Consider the following 24,277-nt stretch of genomic DNA (forward strand, 5'->3'; position numbering starts at 1 on the left):
CGAATGACAACCATAGATTCCGCCCCACAATCAGGTTCTCTCTATGGGTTGTGGCCAGACCATATATTGACATATAGGATGGCTTGTCAGGTTAGTAAAATGTTGGAGTCTTTTTCCGATGAATGCCATGGAGCAATGGCGGCAAAGGAGTCAAGCGACTGCCATGTAATCATAAGTTTGCGGGTTTGAGTCCCGTTCACTCTGTTGCTGTTTTTGTGTCCTTGGACACATTGGCTGCAGGTGGTGAGAGGGGACCGGTGACGCCAGCCTCGCTTCTCAGTGAGCCCCAGGGCAGCTGTGGCTTCATTGTAGCTCGTTACCACCAGTGTGTGAATGCATACCTGCAAAGGTGAATGACTATGGTTAAAAGTGCCTTGGGGGGTTCTAGGACTTTAGAAGGTGGTACATCAAATGCAGACCATTTAATCGGGTCTATGACGTGCTCAGCCTAGCCATTAGCTTGTCAATCCTTTAGATGTAAGTTATGTCTTGGGGTTGAGGCCATTCAGGAAGCCATCCACAAATGAGTATTTTCTTTTTTTTTTACAAAAAACTAAATCAAAACTAACTGAGTACAGCTAAAATGTTATTCCAACCAAAAACCAAGAAGCCAAGAAAAAGCAGATTTGTCATTTAATCAGTTAGATTTCATTTATTCCATAACTTCTTTAATGCTACATTTATTTCTATGACAGGTGGAATTATTATACTTTCATTCTAGTCTTGTGGTTATGTGTTCGTTTTGCATCATTAAAAAAAACTACAAAAAAGACAACTTCAAAAAGCACCTTTTTTATTTCCATGTGCAGTTTTCCTGAGCAGGAGTGCATCTGGAGACGTGAAGCAAAGGTTTCTCTGCATGTCGTCACCAGGAATGTTTAGAAGCTCGTCAAGTGAAGGTTTGTCTTCAAACAAGTTCACCTCACAACAAGTTTCCTTCCCAGCAGAAACTACAAACCAGTTAGCACTGGCTGTTGCTGTGACTCACATCTAAATGGTCTGTACTGGTTTTTAGGTTTAGTTTTTATTTCTCCTATCTTTTAATGAAAATCCTGCTTAAGACAGCAGCTAGAGCTCCACCTATTTCTAATTCTGATCAATGCTTCATTCATGTTTTTACACAACTGATAATAAAATGGTCTGAATGCAGCCAGCCTTATGATTTTAATCAATTCACCAACGTCACTTTGGTTACAAGTGTAGAAAATGAGATGGCGCAACGCTCCAAATGAACAGGCAGAAAATAAAGAATGAAAATCATTTAACATTTGTTAAAACTTCAAACAAATATATAAAATAAAACAAGCCGCCTAACTAAAACGCTGCCTCCTGGATGGGAGCTAAAAAGGGAAACCTGAAGGAGTCGATCCTGACTGGGAGGATCCGCCTGAGCAGGAAGTTGGGCGGGTCATACTGCTGGACTGCATCATGCGTTTGACTGGAGAGCAGCACGCAGAGCTCACGTCAGTCCGTCGTTCCATCTCTTCCCTCGAAATCTTTAGCTTTTAGTCTCTTTGTTGCTGCAGGCGGTCGTTGGTTCTGATGATTCGTTTTCAGCGCCATTCTCCAGCTCTGCCTCATTCTCCACTGCCACCTCTTCCTCCTCCTTCCCTTCTTTCTCTCCATCCCTCTTTTTCTGCCCCGAGCCCTCTCTGTCCCTGAAGACCTCCACGCCCAGCATTCGGAGGTAATGATAGCGCTCGTTACGGGGGACGAAGGCTCGGATGGACGTCTTTCCCCTCCAGCCACACAGCTGGATGGCACACTGAGGCTCCGAGGGGTTGCTGACGACAAACAAGAGGATGAACAGGTGTGAGGTTTACCCATGAACATGATCACCACTTATTGTATAAAACATGATTCAACAGCTTACTTTGGGTTTGGGATGTACTTCAACACGATGCTGCCCATTCCTGAGGAAAAAATGTTCCATAATGATGGTTAAGAACCTCAAAGTGGCTGAAACCTTCCATGGCTGCTCTACAGAAGCTTGTTATGTGCAATCGTGTTCAACAGAATCCTACAATGACCAGTTCAAGCTTTGTTTTCTGTATAAGGCAGCTTGAGCATCATAGGCATGTGATTTCCATGTTTCTATTGTTGCCTGGTGGGACATACCCAGTTGCTTGGCCTGAGCGTGAGCGTTGTCCTCCAGCTTGCTGAGGAAGGGGTTCTCCTGCGTCAGCAGCACTTTGATGTCCTCTACACTCACACTGATTATCCTGGAGCGAATGTAGGGCTGAAGAGTGTAGATACCCTGGAAAGGCAGAGGGCATGTGGATGACAACCCAAAGGCAAATGCAACAGCTAGGAACTTTACAGCCTCACTCAGCATGAAAATGAATTTATCATCTTATTTTAGAGTGAATCCTGCAGCCTGGCACCTGAACTACGCAGCCGGGCTCTATGGTGGCTAAGATCCTAGAGAGAAGATCTAACGCTCTGTTTGCAAACAACGAACTGTAGACGATGTGTAAAAACTGCTGGTTTATGAAGAAATCACTTCCAAATCTCTCTGTGTCTCTCTCTCTGTCTCTGCCTGTCTCTGAGTGAGTGAGTGAGTGAGTGAGTGAGTGAGTGAGTGAGTGTGAGTGTGTGTGTGTGTGTGCATGTGTGTGTGCGTGTGTGTGTGTCACCTCCTGAGCCAGCCTGAAGGCACAGCCAAACTCCGCTCCATCACTGTTACGAGACCACACCTTCACCCCCGTGTTTATGACCTGAGGAAAACAGTGAATCTAACATTTAACTCGGCTGCATGGTGGCGCAGTTGGAAGAACTGTTGCTTCCCAGCAGAAGATCGACGGTTCAAATCCCGTCTGCACTGTCTTTCTGCAGGCACTTCCCCGCATGGATGCACAAGAAGTCCCTGCAGAAAGCCTCCAGGTGCTTCAGTTTCCTCCCACAGGTCACAAAAGTGTGTCAGGTTAGTGAATGACTCTAAGCTGTCCTGTCTGTGTCCATGTGATGGACCAGAGACATGTCCAGAGCGCCCCCCCACACACACACACACTTCTAGATGCGTAATATGTATGTAACACAAGCCCCCGTCTCACTGGATGCACAACACAGCAGCAGAAGCGTTCCACGCAGCAGTTCCTGTGATTTGAAAATCTCAACCCTTCAAAGTTACAAGCAAAGAGAAATTAGGCTAATTTACGTCAAACGCGGCCGTCAAAGCAAAGGTATTAAACAAGCTTTGCATTAAAGCAGAAAAATGTAACTCGCTGCAGAAATGAAAATCCCTTCATCCAAAGAGATCACACAGATCAGAGCTGATTAAAGCCTTCAGCTTCCAGAAAATCTCTATTTTGTAGCAAACCACTGTTTTAAATCTGGTGTCTGTAGAGGAATGCGTTTTACATCAAGCAGCAATGAGAGGGTTATCAGAGGAGAAACCGTGGCAACGGATATGAAAGGAAAATCTGGGAGGAATTCTCTGAAAACGAAACAGCTCTTAGTGTTACAATGAGACTGGGTCACCCTGACATGTTTGTCATAACTATGCAACAGATAAACAGTAGCTGCTGGTAATAAATGCACTGTAACCTTTTGTCCAGACAAGAGAGTAATCAGCAGGAGCAAGGCTGGAGCACTCTAATCATTAATCATTTATTACAAGAGCAAGCAGAACTAATGTTTCAATACAAATGAGTCTTCCTCAGAGCAGATTTGTCCCATTTTAACCTCAGAACACATCATCCTCACGCTATTTTGCAAATTGAAAAACACAAGTTGTGCTTTCTTACATCCATCCATCCATCCATCCATCCATCCATACATACATAATTGCATCCATCCATCCATCCATACATGCATCCATCCATGCATGCATGCTAGTAGGGATGAGGAGAGTATACGTTGAACGATAGCGGTATAGAACTGTACAAGGATGCTGCGTATTGCTCTAAATGTTTTTAGTTGTCTAAGAAAAAATACTCTTATTAACTTGTTTGTAAGTCTGTTCTGAGTGCCGTCTCCATCTGAAGGAGTTCCTAACATTTGTGCCCAGAGATTTAGACGACTCTGTAACAGTGACGGGCTGGGTGGGAATGAGGACGGGTGTTTTATGAGCAGGAGGGTGTGAGAAGTCTACTATGGGTTCCTGTGTGTTTGATGTTAAGCTGGAGTTTATTGCTTTGGCACCAAGTGACTGCTTGGGCGACCTGTTCCAATGCACCACACAAAATACGGTAAATGTTTGCAAGTAAATAATCCAACAACTATACATAACACTGTTTTAGAACATTGCTTCGGTATTGTAACACTAAATATCGCGATATTTCAGTGCATCTCTGCTCTTTGTCAACATTTTGTTCACGTGACAAATCTAGTAGAAAAATGAAGTTCTTTTCTTGGTGTCTACATACTAATGTATGTACTAATATTTAAACGTATTCCTTATCTGAGTAGGTGGGACTTTAAGCATGTATTTAATTCTAATATCAGTAAAGAATGCCAGTTTCAGTCTATTTAAAATCACTTTCTTTAAATCTTTTGTGTGTGTGTGTGTTTTCATTTGTAATAAGACCTCATTGGCTGTATGATAATTATTTTTTGTTTTTAATACATTTTATTCATCTACATCATCTTTGAATCCTGTTTTAATATGAGTTGATTTTCTTTGTTTTCTTCCCTGCTACATAATTTATCTTTAGTTTTCTCTCACGTTTTAATGACCACCAAATCTAAACGGGTGCCTGCAGCCTCTGTAAAACGTGCACTCTGGATATGTTAGGTTTTAAATTAGGGATGCACGACACGTCACACGACTCTAGTCGTTTTTTACCCTTTGGCCTCAGTGCAATAGGTGCAAACTTCACTATTGTTGTGATCGTGATGTGGTGCCCAAAGCAGAGATATAATTTAAGTGATGTGGTGGTTTTAACAATGTGTTGAATATTTAAAGAGATAAACATATATGAAGGTTGGGCGATATATTCTCAAAAGTGATGTTTGGACATGTTGTGGGCCTGACAAACGATGCATGAGAGCTTCACCAATAACAATCATTCTTAATGAGTTTGCAGAATCAGACCAAGAGGGTTTCTCATGTGAGAAATCATTGCTTTCCAAATTTCAGAGACTATTTTGTGTGTCAATCAACAACGTGCTGCACCACAACGGGTCTGAGCTGCATGTAGTTGAGGAGGAGGTAACCCTTCATCGTCATCAAAAAGAAAATAAAGATTGGCGAAGGGCTCGGACGATGGGCGATAAGATCGTCCAATCACACAATCCTAACATATAATATAGGTAAATACGGGTTAATGTTCATAACAGTAGTGTTAATGTTGGACATGAATATCGACCCAGGTTTTCACATCGGTGCATCTGTACTACAACTCATCCGACACCTGGAAGCTTTTGATGAACAGCTGTAGTAAGAGCTCCAGAAGACTGCTGCGTCAAGCTCCCAAAGCAAGAGCCTCACTTGGCTTTAGTCACTTTTAGATTAGGTTTTATGCAGATGAAGAATATAAAAAATACAAAAATGCCTTTTTATTCTAGAATTATTGGCTACTGGCCACAAAATTATCTCCTTAGAGCAACTATGAAGGACAGAACGCCAAGCAAGCTGTAGCCAGCAAATAATCACTTTTCTCTTCCAGCATCTGTATTGTACACACACACACACACACACACACACACACACACACACACACACACACACACACACACACACACACACACACACACACACACACACACACACACACACACACGAGCAGGTGTGCCTTGGCAGAGAAGCAGAGGGATTTTGGGATACAAGAAGGTCCCACCTGTTTATGCTACCTTCACTGCTCACATGTGCAGAAACCAAACAAACCAACCTCAAGATTCCACTACCTCCGCTCCGCCCCCGCCCTCCGCAGCCACTCGCTTCCGAACTCAATTTTTCTTGGTACCCGCTCTACAACGGCTCCGCTCCGGTGCGGAGACCTAAGGTGCACAAACAGGCATGCGCGGGATTTTCAAGATCTTGCGATACAGTCCGAGCAATAAACGCGGAAGTTAGATCCAAACACCCGTTGTGTGGGAGAAGCATCGGCATGAACTGTTTAATCTGCCCATCATTTGTGTTGAGAGATCAGCAGTGTTTGGATCAACAAAGTGTGACTACTTTGATAGTGGAAACTGTATTTATGGCTTACTTTTGTGCATTTAAAGTTTAACCGCCATCAATAGTTAAAAGTTGTTACACCTGTACATATGAAACAAAAAACGCCTTTTGTTTATCGATTTATTGTGAAAAACGGAAGTTGTGCTTGCTCCTTTTCCTGTTGGGCCGTTGTGATTCCTGTCCATTGACTGTGGAGGTGCTCCGGCGTCCGGCAAAAATAGAATCGATCCTATTTTTGCCGGATGGCCGTGGCGGGCGGTGCACTGCGCCGCACGGCCGCAGTAGTGGGACAGCTCTGATCGACTACAACGGGACCGTTTTTGCTGCGGAGTTCGTGCCGGAGCGGCGCGGAGGTAGTGGAACTTTGGGGTGATTTATCAACGCCCTAAAACCAAAAGCTCCACACCTTCATACGCTCGCTGTTGTTCTGCAGCACGTTCCGGAGCTCTTTGGACACCATGTACAAGTGCCTCTTCTTGCCTTCGTGGGTTCTGGTCAACACGTTGAGTTTAGGGAAACTGGGGGACAGATCATAGAAAGATCTGGAAAGAAGAAGACACTTTGGTTTGCTGGGTCAAAACGTTAAAGACCAGACATCGGCACACAGACTCTTACTGAATAGTGTTGAAGACCGGGTCGTCTTCAGTCAGGAACACAAACGGGTCTTCTTTATACCCAAACAGCCTCAACTTTTTAGAAGGTGGAGGTCTGACACACAAAATGACACAACAGTTAGGAGCTCAAAGAATTGACAGATTTATTTTGTTTACTAGCTCATCAGACAAACAGGACTCACCCACACACTGAATCTTGTTTACCACCAGCCTCCTGAGAGTCTCCTGGGGGCACCTCGTGCTCGGCCTCCACTTCTGTTTTTCCTCCAGGGCCGTCTTCTTCCACCTCCTCCGGGGTGCCCTCAGGGAGGAGGCTGGAAGCGTCTGCTGGGGACGAGGCTGCTGAAGGGTCTCCGGTCTGGGCTGATGAACTCGACAAGGGGTTCGTCCTCAGCTGGAGACGAAGAGGAGCAGGGGGTGGACATAAAGGACAGACAGAGACCCAGCTGGGGTTGGTGAAGTGATGCAGTGGGGAGTTGGATATGGGGGTTGTGTTGTGGGTCCGCAGACAGAGCCACCTGGGAGGAATAAATCTCCCTAAACCCAGAGGAATCCGTGTGCTTGTGAGGACTACCTTAGGATATCTTTTGTTCCAGGGCATCGGGGCTTTTTTCACCAGCACAGCCACAAAGAAACCTCCAGTGTTCTGGTGATGCGGCAGAATCCTCATACTGACAATAAAACACACACACACACACACACACACAAGATGGTTTATAATGACCCAAAAAGAAAGACTTGTAGACAGAGCAACAGCTCCCTCTGCTGCCCGCATCGAAGAACAGAAATGACATCATCCTTAACAATGTGAGGCTCCAGCAGTCAGCCATAACATTAGGACCACTGATCTGCTTCCTTTAACATGACCAAGTCTGTGTCTGATGCCTGCTTGGGCCAAACATAACACTGATGCATTATGGGAAGGAGGCAAGCCAGTGGGAGGAGTGTAACGATGAGCCAAGGCTATCAGCAGGTACAGACTCCTAAAAACCCACCATTCCACTGGCTTATTAAAATAATTACAAGGCTTTTCTATGTGGAACCAAGAAAATAACCCAATTTATACTTTTTTGCAGCAAATAAAGTAAAAACAGATCAGCGTGTGCCGTTTAGAGACCAAAGTTTAAAGTATCTTTTACATGTGTGTATATACCATCTCTGTAGATGCAGGTTGGCCACTTTTTCTGGGTCTTTTGGTGGAAACATGGTGGGTCGGATCTGTGTGTGACGACTTTTGGGAACCTCTGACCAGTCAGAGTACCACTGACCTTCTTTGGTCATCAGCTACAGAGGAAAGTTCAGATTGGACAGTTATAACACTCTAAAACTGGACAGTAACAGCCAGAGAGTAGACCACCGTACCTTCCAGGAAGTCACCCCAGGCATCCACTTCAGTCCCGGCAGGTCAGCTGATGCATCAGCCAGCTCCAACGATCCTGGCGTGTTTGGGACGGTTAAACAAAAGGGAAAGGTTTTGAGTAGATCCTGTTTATGAGGAGATCTCAGGGTGTTTCCATGTAGAGGGGACTATTTGGTTTGAGACCCTAAGGATCAAAGCCCGGGCTTTTTTTCTTCTCTCAGATCAGCAGCTCACAGGATTCTACAGGACTCCTTATAGCCTCCTCCCAAGGTCTGAGTGGCTCCCCACAGGATGCTCCGCCACCACTGAAGGACCCAAAGGAGGAGAATGTTCTGTCTCTAGAGCTGCCCAACTTTGAGTAGTGGGTAATCAGCACGTCGCTCTGGTTTGTAGAGGTGAAGAAAGAACTGAGCCCAAAGGCCAAGGTCTTTATTTACAGACCCTTCCTGTGGTGGGGGGGGCTCACCTTGACAGTGTTGGTCCTACAGTGTGTGGTGTCCGCCCACACGACAATAACTGCACAGGTACCCTTTTCACAAATTAGCATTCTTCGGTCAAATTTCACAATACTACATGTGATTTCGGAGTTAAACATGGCAAAGGAGAGTGCAACACGCTTCTGCTACCTCGCTTTCTGATTGGCTAAACGTTGTTGTTCAACAAGCATCACGCTCCTCAAATCAGCCCAAGACAATCCAACATGTTTGAAAACGGACTTTTAATCTGAGCGATCCCAGTGTGCTTCTGAGCAGATCAAAGCTGACTTAAATGGGGTTAATGCAACTTTTTCACATTTTTTATCATTTCTTGAGCCTGTAAAATGACTCTTTACAGAGTTAATAGAAAGTCACTCAGACCCCCAAAGGTCCCTGTGGCCAGAAAAACGCATGTTTATATCTCGAAAACAGCTGATTTCTTTGATTTAGTGATGAACTGCTCCTGTAGACACTAAGGAAGGCTGAGGAAACGTTTTAGCTGTTAGATTAAGGTGTTGAAAAGACAAACACACAGCGAGAAGATAAGTTTCATTTTCAGTTTAACCACAGAGTTAATAACGGACACTAGGAGGTGCTAAAAGCAAGCAAAAGTGCATAGTGCGCCTTTAACACCACACACAGCAGGAAAATCTGATAAGATTATCTTTAGAGCCTTTATAGTGAGGGGAGAAGAGCGTCAGCCTGAATTTCCTGCTGTGTGAACTGGGCTTAAGGTGAGGAGCTCAGAGTAAAGGTGCTTCTACAGATCAAAGAGATGGAGGAAGCGGTTCAGGAATCTAACCAGGATCCCTCCTGGACACCTCCCTCTGGAGGATTTCTGAGCACGTCCAACTGGGAGGATATCCTGAACTGGTGGGAGAAATGGCGTATCTTCTCTGGGCTGGGAACAGCTAAGGATCTCCCAGGAGGAGCTGGGTATCATTTTTCCTTAAAAGCAAACAGAATTTTCAACTGGCCTTTTCACAGAAATTTTGCTGAGTTTCACAAACATTTTTCTCTCAAAATACCAAAAAGATGCTGTTTTTAAAACACCTCATTGTCATAATTCACCAGTTTTTTTTACATGTTTTGGAGTTTATAAAGAACAATTTGTGTAGCGACGACTGAAAGAAAGATCTGGATCTACAGGTCTGCTCTAAAGTGTGATTCTGCGGGTTGATGGTCACCTTCGCTCTTCTCCAGCAGTGCAGCGATGACTGCTTCGTCCTCTATGGGGTTGAGCGAGCAGGTGGAGTAGACCATCCTTCCTCCCACAGCCAGCTGCTCAACACCACGCACCGCAATTCGCAGCTGGAGTCTGATGAACACACACACACACACACACACACACACACACACACACACACACACACACACACACACACACACACACACACACAAACTGTAATCCTGCCAAATTAACTACATTTGTGCCCCAAGAACACTCGTCTCTCCTTTTCCTGTTCATGCAGGTGCTATACAGGCTCTGCCTCCCTCCCTCCCGTTCACTCACCCGTGGAGGTGCAGGCTGTTGCTGGTTGTCCATTTCTTCCACACATCTATGTTCTTCCTCATAGTCCCATCACCGCTGCAGAACACAAAGCAGAGAGCAGCACCTGCTCAGACAGATGCTCTGGATCTGGATCGTCCACAGACACGTCCGACTGACTCAAAACCAGACAAAGGCCTTCCAGTTTGCTTCTACAGCTGATCAGACTGAGACAGCGGTTTGTTTTGGCGACTACTTTATGCAACATGAACAGAAAGGCATTTGATTACTTATGAAACGGTTTATAAACTCCTCGTTACCATCTGTTACATGAAATCTTCTCACAAGCCAAACACACACAAAGTTTTCCCATCCAACATTTCCTTTGAGTCGGGCGCTGACCTGCAGGGCACGTCACACAAGATGCGGTCATAGAAGAGGATGTCCTTCCTGCCGTCTGAGTTGATCTGAAGAGTAGGGATGCAGGACGCATCGTGGTTGACCACCATGATGCAGGGGCTGTTGAGACGCTTAGCCTGGTGCACCAGCAGGTAACAGCGCTTGTTGTCCACATCATTAGCGATCACAAAGCCCTCTAAATGAGAGGAGGCAGAGATCAAAATGCCATTCTGCGTTTTAAGCATGAACAAGGTCCAGATCGTAGCATTTAGAGGAGTCTGAAATCAATGTGACACCTGGAAAGGGCACTTCCATGTCAGAGTGAAGCATTTCAATCAGCTGTGCCGTCTTTGACCCTGGAGCTGCACACATGTCCAGGATCTGCACAGAAAAGCAACTTCCTCTGTTAAAACCATGAAAGATTTTTTAAAATAAAGAATTAAAATATAAGTATAAAGTGAAAACAGTGGGAAAGTTTTACTTTGTGATGGGGCTCGATCTTCAGGAGCAGGGGAGGAATCATGCTGACAGCTTCCTGTCGGCTAATGTTACCCTGCAAAGATAAAACAGAAGAAAAAGCGGAGTTTTTAGGTGCTGCTGGATGCTGAAACTTCCCGATTTGTCTATAATTTCTAAAATATTGTTGAAAATACGGTTGAAAGTGCTTCAAAGCAACAACAAGCTGTTGCTGAATACACAGAAGCAAAAAGAAATATGGGTAAAGTGGTGGAGATGTTCAGAGGGAGTGAGTTGGTGTTGATTGTTGGTCTGGAGAAAAAAATAACATAAAATACAGAAACAGTTTCACTGGAGAAAATCTGGTGATGATCAAGTCTTTGCTAAGGATAATGATGTCTTCTGCAAGCAGAGCCAAACCCACACATGCACAAGGAGACCGACCACTTTTGCACAAGTTGGTAAAAGTCTAAGTAGATATTTAAAGAGCTGCAGACCGGTTTTTTGGAGGTCTCGTTATTTGCCTTTCCATTTTACTTTTGACTTACAGATTCCGTCTCGCTGATCAGGAACTGGTGAAACTTCTCTAGCAGCGGAGACTTCCTGATGATCTTCCTGCTCATATTGGTGTGCCAGGCCTGCTCATCGGGATACCTGGAGATGATGGTGGCAGTCCTGAGAAATGTTTCCTGGCTACATCTGTGCGTTTATGCTAATTCATGCTGTAATGTTACCAGCTAAGAGGCTGTGGGGCCTCGATCTTCTGGCCGTCAATCTCCAGCTCCTGAATATCCCTGAAATACTTTTCCTTCAAGCAGTGGAGGATCTCTTTGGCATGGCTGCAGTGTGGACAAGGAGGAGAAATGTATATAAAGTAACTCTCCGTGATAGTTTACCTGTGATATCCTGACTCTGTCCAGCTCACCTCTTGTATCCAGTGATGCGGATGGTTGCTGGCAGCGGTTCTCTCATGGCTTCCATGAACTCTTCAAACTCTCCCTCAGGTACGAGACCCTGCTCTTTGTAGTAATGCTCAAACAGCTTGTTTTCTTTAACAATGTCAGCATAGCCAGCTCCCCATCCCTGAAACACATAGACAGGTGTTTACGCAAGTCTTTCCTCCATTTAGTAAGTGCTTTATGAAAAACTGGAGCTAAAACGTGTTTAAAAATACTGAAAACAGCCTTATTTATTGTGTATTTCATGGTATTATAATGCTTTGATCAATATTTGAGAACTTGCATGACATAATGAATGTCTACATTATTAAATAATCACCAGACAGAGTTTGATGCTGGTGGGCCATCAATGCATAAATCGTAATTAATTGTAAAGTACAGCAGGTAGACAACTGAGAAACATTTTGCATTTTTCGAAAATACAGCAGAAAATAGACTCAAACATCCATTTTTACTTTAAACACAAATGTGCACCAAAGCAGGCGACATTAGCATGATTTGCTACAGCAGCAGTGACTCTTACAGCGTTGCTGTCTCTGTCGTCCCTGCCAGCATTCTGGTTTTTCTGCCTCTGCCTGCTTCGTTTCCCCATTTTGGAACAGCAGACGACTCTGGAAAAAAACCTGCGGAAAATCGTGGTGGCAGGACGCTGAGAACAGAGCCAATCTGGTCTGAAGACGTGCTATGTTGTGGTTGTAGTGTAGCAGCGGAACGTGTTCTTCTGACGCACGTGAATGAGGACCTTTCATAGGTAGCCACAGATTTCGCCAGAGACGAAATAAAAGATTCTTGGAGTTGTTCAACCAAAATTAAATTCATACAAATTTAGTAAAAAAAATTAAGCAGATTTAATCTTTATTTTTTATTATCTGGAATTTGTTCTGAGTGAGATTCGATTTTCTTTATTCTGCTCTCCCCACCTATTCCACCTTCCCCAGGATCCACTGATTTCCCTCTTTCCTCTTCACTCTCTCTTTCTTAACATTTTTTCTTTTAAATCCCAATTGCCTATATATTTTTAAAACATTTTCTAAATGCTTTTTAATATATTTACTATTTTTTGCGAAGCGCCTCGTGATTTTTATCTTGAGAGGCGCAATAGAAATGATATTTTTTTCTTCTTCTTCTTTGTAGTTTAAATGCAAATAAGTAGATTAATTCAAAATGTAGAACTTTAACAACAACAATACTGGTAATAAAAATAATGGCAAAGAAAAGGAGTATATTTACGATGTTTGAAGGCTAAACGTGTAAAGCTTATGTAGTGAAACTCTTGAAAATACAAACAAAATTTAAAGCTATTTCAACCCCCAAAAGACCAGAGAAATGTCTTTTTGTTTGTTTTTTTACGCGTAACTGGCTGAATATGCAAATTTGAGTAAAAAATCCTAAACCGACATATACGGAATAGAGTGTTCTGATTGGTTTGTCGTTTAGTGGTTCAAACTGTGATTGGTCAAATCAGCCTCGTGCCGGATGTTGTGTGTACTTTTTCATAAGCTAGCTGCCTGCCATTAGCGTTATTTAGGTTTTCGGTTTGACAGGAAAACCTGTCCACTCGCTATGGACTCTCTTCTTTCCCGGCTCTTCTCCTCGCAGGAGGATGAACTTTACATTTTGGATTTAATGGCGTACTTTATGGTTTTTATGGCAGTCTGCACTTTCTTTAGTTTACTTTTCCAAAACGTCCCGTATGGGCGTTATGCCTCGAGTGTATATGGATTTCCCGTCAACGTGAAGTTCGCCTGGTTCATTCAGGAGATGCCGTCGCTCTTCCTGCCTTTGGCTTTGGTTTTGTGGACATCCTCCGCTAAAACGTCTCTGTTACCAAACCAGCTCCTCATCGCCATGTTTTTGTGCCACTATTTTCAGAGGTATACTCCAAAGGATACAAGTCTGTCCTCCATAGCTCAGCTGACTTACTGATGGGCTATTTAACGTTTTTTCTCACAAATATTCACGCAAGACATTAGAATAAATAGTATTTTATTGTATAATCTGAATGTATAAAACATATATAAACGGGTGCATTAATGTGTCATAAGTGGCATGTAGCCTGACGAACTAAATCTCTCTGCTTTAACTCTGCATATGGATCTGACTATCACCCTTAGGAACAGTCCTGTAAACAAATATATGAACACACGATGTAATCTGACCTAGACTGGATTAAATGTATCTGGACAGTTTTATAAAAATATTATTCTTTTGTTTATGTTTGTTTTATCTTGATTTCACTTTTACAAGGATTTGCAATTATTGACATGATTGTGCTTTTGATTATCTATCAAACACTCTTTTGCAGAACCCTCATTTACCCATTTTTAATTCGAGGAGGAAAACCGACTCCGTTTGCCTCCTTTGCCTTGGCATTTGTTTTCTGCATCTATAATGGCTACATGCAGATCAGATACCTGAGCCATTATGCTGAGTATCCTGCTTACTGGGTCTCTCATCCATGCTTCATCGCAGGTAGGTGTTCATCACCTGCTCCCTAAAATTAGGAATTCATGTTGTTGTTGTTGTTATGTCGTTTGATGTGTCAAGAAGATCAGCTTCTTAAAATAAAAGGTTTGCTTTAAAAGTTGTTCCTAACTCTTTGGCTCCACTCATCTGGCGATTAGCACAAAATTCATCAGTATTTCATTTTTACATCATTTATTATTAGTTTGGCTAATTCCAGTGCAAATATGTAATGTTAAAATGGTCACCTAGTTAGAAAGAAAGTAGACAGGGTTTATGTTAAATGGTTCAATCATTTTAAATCATGTTAAATGTTTTCAATCATTTTTATTTGATTTGATATTGTCATATCTGAGGACGTCTAGAGGACCAAACCAAGACAAATTTCAACACAAGTTTTATAAACATCGCAGTTTAGATTAAGAGTTATTTTAGATCAAGACTGGAGGCTAAATGAATACTGATGGATGAAAAATAACAGATTGTTGTCTTTCAAGGCTGAGAATGGGATTTGTGTTTTGGGGTGTCTGCGGCAGCTACCGTGCATATCTCTTAATCACCATAATATTCTGTTTGTGTTTGTCTAAAGTATCACCAAAACTACTGGGAAGATATTAATAAGAATCTGTGAAAGTAATCATTGGTTCGAACTGATTACATTTTATAGTCTCAAGGACAGTCAGCTGACCATAGGAAAGCCAAAAATAGCTCAGTGGATTTAGCTAAATGAATTAACGCTTTGGTGTCAGTCTTTGACAATAGCTTGCATTATTGCTTGTGATTATGCCTAATGTTATTTTCAACATCTTTAAAGAACGCAGGACCTGCTATTTAAATGTATTTTTTACTCTTTAAAATAGGGCTGCGCAATACATCGCAAATGTATCGTCATCGCAACATCGGCATTCACAGTATGCTAATTTCAAAGAACAGAAAAAAACAACAACAAATGATCAGCTCAAAGGTCTGCTACACATGGTGCATTTTGTTAATCAAATGGAAGCTTGAAGCTCTTCACCCATTAGCCAATCAGGTGGGTTCTTATAGGTTAGATGCCCACCCCCTAGGCGGACAGCACTTGATCTAGATGGCTAGCAAACACCTGTTAGCTTCGTTCTGCTCTTTCTCCGGATTCTGCTTTTCCCGGGATCCACTGATAGCCTTTCCTTGTTCATTTTCTTTTTCCCTTTCCTCTCATCTTTTGATCACAAATTTTGCTTTTCCCACTTTTATGTTTTTTAGTCATTTCTAAATTTTGTAATTCCTTTCTTTTTTATTTATTTTTTTGCTCTTGAGTTAAGCTTTTGTTTATTTATTGCAAGTCATATCGTCATTGCAATATTAATCTGTTTTCGTGCGTCGCATGTTTTCCTAATATCGTGCAGCCCAACATTAAAAACCAGTATAAACAGCGTAGGAGCAATTGTGAATATTAATCTAAATATTGATTTTGGTGCCTTAAGTAAAGGCCTACTGACATACTGCAACTGACTTTTATTGTAACCTGAACATAAACCCACACATTTGTCTTCATAATTAATGTCTTTTATTTCTGCATGGTGCAAAGCTAGACCCTTCTTACATCTGTTGGTGAGCCCTCTAAAAGAGTTCTCAGGTCAAAGGCATAGGATACAGGTTCCAGTGTTAAGATCTACATTAAAAAGTGTAATGATTTAAATTACATGTTAATTAATAAGCCATAAGACAAAAGATTCCATAGCAAATATGAAATCAACCTTATGGATCTGTTGGGTTATTTTAACCAGCAGATTGGAACTTTTTATTGCAGAGATTAGATAACAGCTTCATATTCACTCAGAGACAACAGAAGAGAGAGAGTCAAGTTTAAAAGTTTAAAGATTCATTACTAAACAAATTAAACTAGACTGACTTTAACACTAATTGTATGGTGTAACTAAGGTGAATGAGACAGAGAATGGTGTGGTGTGGAATGTTGCTCAGAACCATCAAATCCGAAGAAGCGATTAGTTCTGATGGGAACTGAAGGTGATGTTTTTGCTCTAAGTTTTGGTTAGGAGATTCATAAACACATTAGACACCATCCTGTCGGTCTACATACCCTTAGTGGAAGTCCCCGTCTAGATCAGGAGGTGTAGAGGTCCAGCTTGACCTTGTGGAGCCGAAGCCTGTAGAAACAGCCACGGCAGCCGACCACAAGTCTTGAGATACTCTCGGGTCACCACAATTTTGTTGGCATCTAGTGAGACCCAAACCTGGGTCGTGATGGTTCAGCTTTTATTCTGAAAGGAACCGTTACAGCAGTTGGAACAGCAACAGGTTTATCCTGCTTGTCGTTGGTTCTTTCGGCTGAAGAGGAGAGTTACGGATTGGCCACTCCGACAACTTCTCTAGAACGCTTTGAACTGGTGTTAGAGATGACGTGGGCATAGTTTTATACTTCAGATGTTTTGGTTTATGGTCAAATGAAAAGTTGACAGATTTACCAAGCACCACCAAAACCACGCCTCCGTCAGATCTGGCAGATTCTGATTGGATCAGTGAAGTAATGTGTCATGTCTTAACGTTACGTGAGATCAGTCCTAGTGGAAACATTTAAAGTCATATTACTTATTGTATTCTATAGGATTATAATAAAGTAATTAATATTTTGATTTCACAGATTGGTCACATCTTATTATTGACTAACACCTTGTTTGATTAGCTTTATTAAAATAGAGTTCTTTGATTTATTAAAAGGAGAGAGTCCATTCTTCATTCTTCTGTTGGGCTGGAAAGAAGCAGTTTATAGCAAATGCATGAGACCTTGAGGCCAAATCTCATGCAGACTAGTCCTGTGTCAGAGGAGAGGGGGAAGATGACTTTTGGTGGAAAACAGTCATTTCATACCGTTACAAAAGTGAACCATTTAAAATGTGGATGTGAGGTTAAAAAGCATCTGTCCTCTTATTATTATGACAGTTAAATAGTGGAAATAAAGAACACAACCCCAGACAAGTGAGAAGATATGTATTGTTTCCCTAATTAAAGTAATCATTCATACATGAAGGTAAATTAGCTTTGCAGTAGGTCAGTTATAACCTCAAACACAATATCACAACATTAAAATGAACCTTCTTTAAGCTTCACTTGTCTTTAATGTGTAAAATCAAGCTCGGATCTGTCTCCAGGCTCTTGCCTTTGGTTGGTTGGTTGGCTCATGAATATACACTCAGACCACATCTTGAGGAACCTGAGGAAGCCCGGTGAGACTGGCTACAAGATTCCCAGAGGTAAGGCTTCTTCTCCCTTTGTCCTGTACATCCACAGCCCATAAGAATTGTATTTACATAAATTAGGACATTCATTAAGAATTTCTTATTCCAGCCAAACTGTTTTGAGAGACCAATGAGATAAATCTTGGTGAGTGAATAGATGATTTTGTGCAATGGAAGAAAAACATTAATAACACACTTCCGGATGTAAAGTTGTGGTCAAAAATTTTAATTAAACAAATATGGGAAATTGGAAAAGTTGCTGCTTAAGCTTTTATAGTAGCAATTTGCATATACTCCAGAATGTTATGAAGAGTGCTCAGATGAATTGCATGGTCCTTCTTTGACACGGAAATGAACTTAATGCCCCCAAAAAACTTACCACTGCATTTTATTGCTGTCATTAAAGGACCTGCTGAGATCAATTCAGTAATGGTCTTGTTAACTCAGGTGAGAATGTTGACGAGCGCAAGGCTGGAGATCATTACGTCAGGCTGATTGGGTTAGAATGGCAGACTTGACATGTTAAATGGAGGGTGATGCTTGACATCAGTGTTCTTCCATTGTTAACCATGGTGACCTGCAAAGAAATGCGTGCAGCCATCATTGCGTTGCATAAAAATGGCCACAGGCAAGGGTATTGTGGCTACTAGGATTGCACCTAAATCAACAATTTAAAGGATCATCAAGAACTTCAAAGAAAGATGTTCAATTCTTGCTAAGAAGGCTTCAAGCCATCCAAGAAAGTCCAGCAAGCGCCAGGATCGTCTCCTAACGAGGATTCAGCTGCGGGATCGGAGTGCCACCAGTGCAGAGCTTGCTCAGGAATGGCAGCAGGCAGGTGTGAGCGCATCTGCACGCACAGTGAGGCGAAGACTTTTGGAAGATGACCTGAGGCCAAGAAGGGCAGCAAAGAACCACTTCTCTCCGCAAATAAACATCAGTAACAGATTGATCTTCTGCAACAAGTATGGTGAATGGATGTTACGTTTTACCTTCTTCTTCGGGGAGGGCAAAACAGGAAGGCAAGAAGGAACTTGTGTAAAGAAAATGGTTTTTATTACAACATTTGAAAATAACAAAATCATGGGCTGGAAATCCTAATAGCAATAAAACTAACACAGCCCAGCAAACTCTACTTCTAGAGCAGGGGTGTCAAACTTGCGGCCCGTGGGCCGGATCCGGCCCGCAAGCGGGTTAAATCTGGCCCGCAAGATGGTTGTGTAAAATTTATTTTCATACTTTACAATAGGGCTGTCGCGGTAACCGCAAGAAGAACATATCGCGATACTAAGAAACCCACCGCGCTGCATGACGTGCCACCGCCATTACCGCACTTGATTAAATCTCACGACAGCGCATGCTGAGAGGTAACGTCCGCGCTGATCGAGGAGATAGTACACATGGAAGATGGAGGGAGCGGTGTCAGTGCGTCAGCTGCAGCCCAGCCAGAGACCTTGGAGCAGGCAGTGCTGCCACCAGCGGCAAAGAAAAAAAAACACTTGGAGACCTGCTGAAGTCACGGACAAGCACGTCTTCTGCAAACGTCCCGAAGAGAGTTAGAGCCGAGCTGGAGCTCACTCGCTACCTGCAGGAGGAACCCATTGACCCTAATGAAAACCCTCTGACATGGCGGCGCAACAACCATGGGAGATTTCCATTGCTCTCCAAAGTCGCACGTAAGTACATGTGTATTTGCGCAACAAGCGCACCATCCGAGAGGGTTTTTAGTGTCGCTGGAAATGTTGTCACCCCTCTCAGATCCTCTCTCAAACCGCATAAGGTTAACATGCTGGTTTTCCTTGCGCAAAACAAGGACATGACCGAGTTATAAATCACAGTTATTCTTGTGTGTGAAAGTGAAATGACAGTTCCTGGGACATCTCATTCTGTATACTTTATTTTAAACTACAAAACAAAATGGGCACTTTTTTATTTCTGTTAGATGTTGCAGCCAAATTTGCATTTCAAAGTTAAACCTCCTGAATGTTGTTTTTAAGTTCAGTCAGAGAGTGCCATTACTGCCCTTTGATCTGCATTCAATAAAGTGTTAAAAATGGCCATGCATTTTTTTTAACATTTTTTTAATGTGTAAGCACAATGTTTCTAAGGAAATGTTGCCATGAGTTTAGTAATTAACAAACAAATTTGCTAAGTACATAAATAAAAACGGGGTGCAATAATATCACACACCACAATATTGAGCTGCCCTGACTCACAGCAGGGGGAATTCCTCAACTGCGACAGCCCTACTTTACAATGTAGAGTGAAAATAAACGTATCTTTGTGAGCAAGTTTTCTCTGTAACGAGTATAAATAAAACAAAGCTGCGCTCAAGGCTCACACAAGAACTTGAATCACATCCTGAAGTTGGCCGCCACTCAGGATGTGACTTCTGATGTTGATGTGCTGGTGAAAGCTAAAAGATGTAAAGTAAAATGAGTCAAATATACTTTAAGTGCTGCATGAAACTGATCTAGCCATGTGATCTGTAAGCTCTTTGAATCACTAAGGAATGTTTTTTTTTTTTTCATTTATTGATTTTTTAATGTTTTTCAAATTTTCAAGTACACTTCAGGTGTTGTACTATTTTGGATACACTGTCCTCAGGCTCCAGCTTTGTTTTATATGGATTGTATTAAAACAAAGAAAACAATCTGAAGTTGTTTTTAATTTATCGGTCCGGCCCACTTGGGACTAGATTTCCCTCAATGTGGCCCCTGAGCTAAAATGAGTTTGACACCCCTGTTCTAGAGAGTATAATATTAAGATGAAATAAACCAAGAGGCTGAGGCGCAGTTCCTTTAACTGGCAGCAACAAAAGAAAAAATAAGCTATAACTAATGTTGTTGTTTTTTAAGACCATAGCGTTTGCAAAACGGGATTTGCCACAGCACCCTGCGGAGGATTTTGGCATTTATAGTAGCAAAGCTGAAGCTAGAATATACTGCCATCAGGCACCTCTCAAACCAAGACGGGATATAGGGAGGTCGCTGGGCGCCCAAGAATTTGTCCTTCATTCTCCTCCACCTCTTCATGCGGTCGCCATCGCTAAACCCATGTTTCCCGACATTTCGGTCCACGAATAAAATGTTTGCTCTGTATTTTGTAATCCTTCAGTCACGGGTGAATGAACTTTCATATTTTCTGACTTTTTTCATTGTTCCGGGTCTGCCGCTAAATATCTTTTTACTTTTTGGTGGGGCAATAGGGAGCCTAAGCCTCCTCCTCTTCCGGTCGGTTCTTGGGTCCACGGAAGAATGAAAACAAGAATGCAAGTCAACGGGGCTAAAAACGTAATTTTCTAACCCGCTTTGCCCTAAACTCTGGATCGCACATATGTTGTACTGCAATATAAATGAAAAGTATTGATGGGTGTTTCAACCACGCCTGTCACGTACTTTGAGATTTATCAGCTTGTAAAAGTTTGTAATTAGCATGACTACACACCAGAAATCGGCACGTCGCATATGTGACGTCACCACATAATCTCTCCCCTAACGTAGCTGCTACTTACCAAATGACCAGATTTATAGTGGTTCTTTCCTCCTGTGGGAAGTTTGCTGAACTTGCAGCCTTTTTCCCTCTATTTTCTCCGTGTCTGGTTCGATGACGTCACTTTCGTGAAACGCATTTGTAGTCCTGGACTTATTTTCACAAAAAACCTAAAATAGTGTTTCCCCCATTCGAAAATAAGCACGTTCTTGGTATCAAAATGTGTCTTTAAAATTCACAGACATACGTGAAATCCATGGCACAAAACAAGCAGAATTAGAAAATAGTGTTTTTAACCCCGTTGACTTGCATTCATTTTTCGTTCTTCCAGGGACCCATGGTCCAAAAGTAGAGGGGCGTGACTTAAGCTCCCTATGGTGCTGTTGATGAATTTACAGGAAGCAGCGCCCTGACCAATCACAAGCTTGTGTTCTCCGTCACCTTCGATGGCTAGTGAAAAGCCCTGTCGGAGAGCCCTTGCGCCGACGCATAATGGCGTTGCGTGTGTCTACGCTGACACAGACGGAGAAGTATAAGTTGGGCTTTATTACAACATACATTTATATCCTGTTTCTACAACTGTTGATCAGACGTGATGTTTAATCATGTTTGAACAATTTTTTTATATTGTCTGTACAATAGGCTATAAAAATATATAATAGCTTTTAAATTACCAATCTGAAATGTCCATCAGCATCTTAAAAGTCTCTGTGGTAAATTGGCCATAAATGGGTGGAGCTCACACGGGTGGAGGTGGGGTTTGACTGAATCCAAGCGTTTCATTTCCGGTTACAAAAATAACTATTTTATCATATACTGTGCCTACATTTACTCTCAAAGGTTTAAAATAGCACGATCTGTAACCTTTAAAGCAGTCTGGTCATCAGAAAACACCTGTTTACAGGCATAACTACACAAACCCTGTAATCTGTGAAGATATTCTGCCTCGCTGAACTGTAATTCTTTACAGAAATTAAAATAAAAGGATTTAGTTGACTCCTCATACTTATACATAGACAGCAATGGCTACACTAATTTAAAAACAGCTAACTCATAAAACTCTTCGATAGAGGCTTGGTATTGATAGTTCTTTCATGACTCGAGTCTGTATCTAGACATCCCTATTACAGATAGATCAATGAATTTTTTATTTTTTTTTATATGTAATCGTTAAAATGAAGCAGTCCTGATACACTTAATGAGATGTAAAATACAAGATTGCTGGCTGATAAAAGCAAAACTCTTCTTCATATTCTTCTAGATAACATGTATCAACAAGGCTTCATCGAAAACTTCAAGTTTGTTGTACCGGGTAGCTTTTTAAAATAAAGTTCAATCAACAATCTCAAGGTGCACCTGCTTTGCTGAAGACACGCAGGGCTAAGCAGACCGGTTCTGAGTCTTGATCTGTCTCCTCATAGGTGGAATGTTTCAGTATGTCTCTGGGGCCAACTTCCTGGGAGAGATAACGGAGTGGGCTGGCTTTGCTCTGGCCGCCCACTCCATTCACAGTTCAGCTTTCGCCATCTTTACCACAGTGGTCCTCACCAGTAGGGCTATGGCTCACCACAAGTAAGAATACCAACACACACATGTTGGTTTTCATTGGGAGGGTACACTTTTAACTGTCTTTGCTTTTCTTGTTTTGTAGATGGTACATCAATAAGTTTGAGGACTATCCTAAAAGCAGGAAGGCACTGATTCCGTTTGTGATCTAGAAACCCCCGGGAGGAGAAAAGAACTGGTGCTGTTTTTGTTTACAGCGCCCAAGATGAAAACACTTTCTGTTTTTCATCACTTTCTTACATATTTACAATTGAATTATGCTACATTCAGCATTTTCATATGGTTAGAGTCAGGGTGTGTCATTACTCTAGAAAACCTTTGAGCAGTTTAGATAAAACAGACAAGGGACCCTAAATTATGGTGGGCCACATTTCCTGCTCTCTTTTGGGATGTTTTTGCTGAAGTCACCATCTTCAAACACCTGTTAGGGGAACCATATTGGAACAAAAGAGGAACTGTAAAAAACCTGAGGTTGTATCGGGCCTGTCTCTGACCCAGGAGATACACGGAAACTGCTCAGCCAGCGATCAAGCTCGGTGCTCAGTAACTCAGCCACGCATTAAACAAAGGGATGAGAGGGTTGCCTGAACCCATCGCTTCTGTTTGGCTTTTTGAGAAACTCTAAGGAAAAGTGTTACAGAGAACTTGGACCATACCTCGAGCTGTATCACTACTAACAATGAACGGATGGTGATGATTGAAAAGACAGAAATGTTTGTATTGATCTGTGTCTTGTTGTTTTTTTATGTTGGATCGCTTTGTGGTCAACTATCATGAGTCATGACATGTCAGTGTGAGTAAAGACTTTTCCTGAATATTGGCTTCTTTTTCTTTGCGATCAACTGCCTTAACTTTAATGTTTCTCAGTTTTTTATTTTTATTATTATTTTATTGTTTTTTTTTAATTAATTATGAAATAAAGCCCGAGCGAGTTTACATACAACACTAAATAACAGTGAGCCAAGAACGTCAAAGGTTCGGGTGTTTCTGCATACGACTCCTCATTTCTCTCTTTTCCAGTTATTTTCCAACACCAGCAGTAACCATGGTCTTGTCTGTTTTAAGAAGGGTACTATGTTTAAACAAATGTGTGTTTAGCTGTGGTGTCATCAATAAATAAAATAAGTGCTGCGTCTGAGTGATTTAACTTGATGGCTGTGTCACAGGAGGCTACGTAGAGCAACATCCTTCATGTTCCAAATCCCTGCTGTCTGTGTTCTTACCTCTATCCTCTCTATCCACAGCCCATTTAATTGCATCACTATATTACACTACCAGTATTTACAGAGGCTGCCACTTGACTATAATACTTTTCATCTTCTGGCAGATGGCAAAGGATTCCTTTTTGTAAATGCTAAGTATTATTGCCACCAGCCTGGCGTCTGGTAATCCAGGAGCCAGGATCACCCAGCCCCGATGATCAGCCAGACACCGCCCTTCCTCCTCTTCTCCTCCAGGCTGCTGATGAGCACAGCTGACCTGATTCCCTCTAATGAGCCACACCTGGGATAAAAGGCTGTGTGTGTCTGGGAGGCAGTAGTGCAGCGGTTCTGCTGTCCTCCAGGCCTCGGTTTGTTTTACCCCCCCCCCCCCCGATTTGATGAGTTTAACTATGTTAAGTTTAACTGAGTTTTTAATATAAATGG

General features: G+C 42.2%; 2 protein-coding genes across 2 annotated transcripts; one reads left to right on the top strand and one right to left on the bottom strand.

Annotated features, from left to right (window-relative positions):
- Nucleotides 1-776: 776 nt before the first annotated feature.
- On the bottom strand, nt 777-12,599 carry nsun2 (NOP2/Sun RNA methyltransferase 2). The gene is made up of 19 exons (XM_070556034.1): nt 12,398-12,599; nt 11,841-11,998; nt 11,650-11,754; nt 11,464-11,569; nt 10,941-11,012; nt 10,756-10,840; nt 10,463-10,655; nt 10,085-10,159; nt 9,759-9,889; nt 8,098-8,171; nt 7,889-8,019; nt 7,310-7,406; nt 6,918-7,129; nt 6,737-6,829; nt 6,528-6,663; nt 2,637-2,717; nt 2,119-2,257; nt 1,874-1,913; nt 777-1,784 (listed from the first exon to the last, which is right to left on the bottom strand). Exons 1-19 carry the CDS (start codon nt 12,464-12,466, stop codon nt 1,499-1,501), a joined length of 2,283 nt encoding a protein of 760 aa, XP_070412135.1. The 5' UTR covers nt 12,467-12,599; the 3' UTR covers nt 777-1,498.
- A 689-nt stretch (nt 12,600-13,288) lies between these two features.
- On the top strand, nt 13,289-22,915 carry srd5a1 (steroid-5-alpha-reductase, alpha polypeptide 1 (3-oxo-5 alpha-steroid delta 4-dehydrogenase alpha 1)). Its single transcript, XM_070556207.1, has 5 exons — nt 13,289-13,748; nt 14,180-14,346; nt 17,487-17,588; nt 22,487-22,637; nt 22,717-22,915. The coding sequence occupies exons 1-5, from the start codon at nt 13,438-13,440 to the stop codon at nt 22,781-22,783; spliced, it is 798 nt and encodes a 265-aa protein (XP_070412308.1). The 5' UTR covers nt 13,289-13,437; the 3' UTR covers nt 22,784-22,915.
- Nucleotides 22,916-24,277: the final 1,362 nt, after the last annotated feature.

Source organism: Nothobranchius furzeri, chromosome 11 (assembly GCF_043380555.1).
Source record: "Nothobranchius furzeri strain GRZ-AD chromosome 11, NfurGRZ-RIMD1, whole genome shotgun sequence".
NCBI lineage: Eukaryota > Metazoa > Chordata > Actinopteri > Cyprinodontiformes > Nothobranchiidae > Nothobranchius > Nothobranchius furzeri.

What these genes read in the sequence shown, in the direction of transcription:
- nsun2 (XM_070556034.1), bottom strand. Translation starts at nt 12,466, where the DNA reads ATGGGGAAACGAAGCAGGCAGAGGCAGAAAAACCAGAATGCTGGCAGG. An exon ending in CATGGAAGTGCCCTTTCCAG is followed by an intron (nt 10,656 to 10,755) that starts GTGTCACATTGA and finishes CCTCTCATTTAG; the next exon opens with AGGGCTTTGTGATCGCTAAT. An exon ending in AACCTGCATCTACAGAGATG is followed by an intron (nt 7,407 to 7,888) that starts GTATATACACAC and finishes TTTTATTGTCAG; the next exon opens with TATGAGGATTCTGCCGCATC.
- srd5a1 (XM_070556207.1), top strand. Translation starts at nt 13,438, where the DNA reads ATGGACTCTCTTCTTTCCCGGCTCTTCTCCTCGCAGGAGGATGAACTT. An exon ending in TCATCCATGCTTCATCGCAG is followed by an intron (nt 14,347 to 17,486) that starts GTAGGTGTTCAT and finishes ATCTGTCTCCAG; the next exon opens with GCTCTTGCCTTTGGTTGGTT. An exon ending in AGGGCTATGGCTCACCACAA is followed by an intron (nt 22,638 to 22,716) that starts GTAAGAATACCA and finishes CTTGTTTTGTAG; the next exon opens with ATGGTACATCAATAAGTTTG.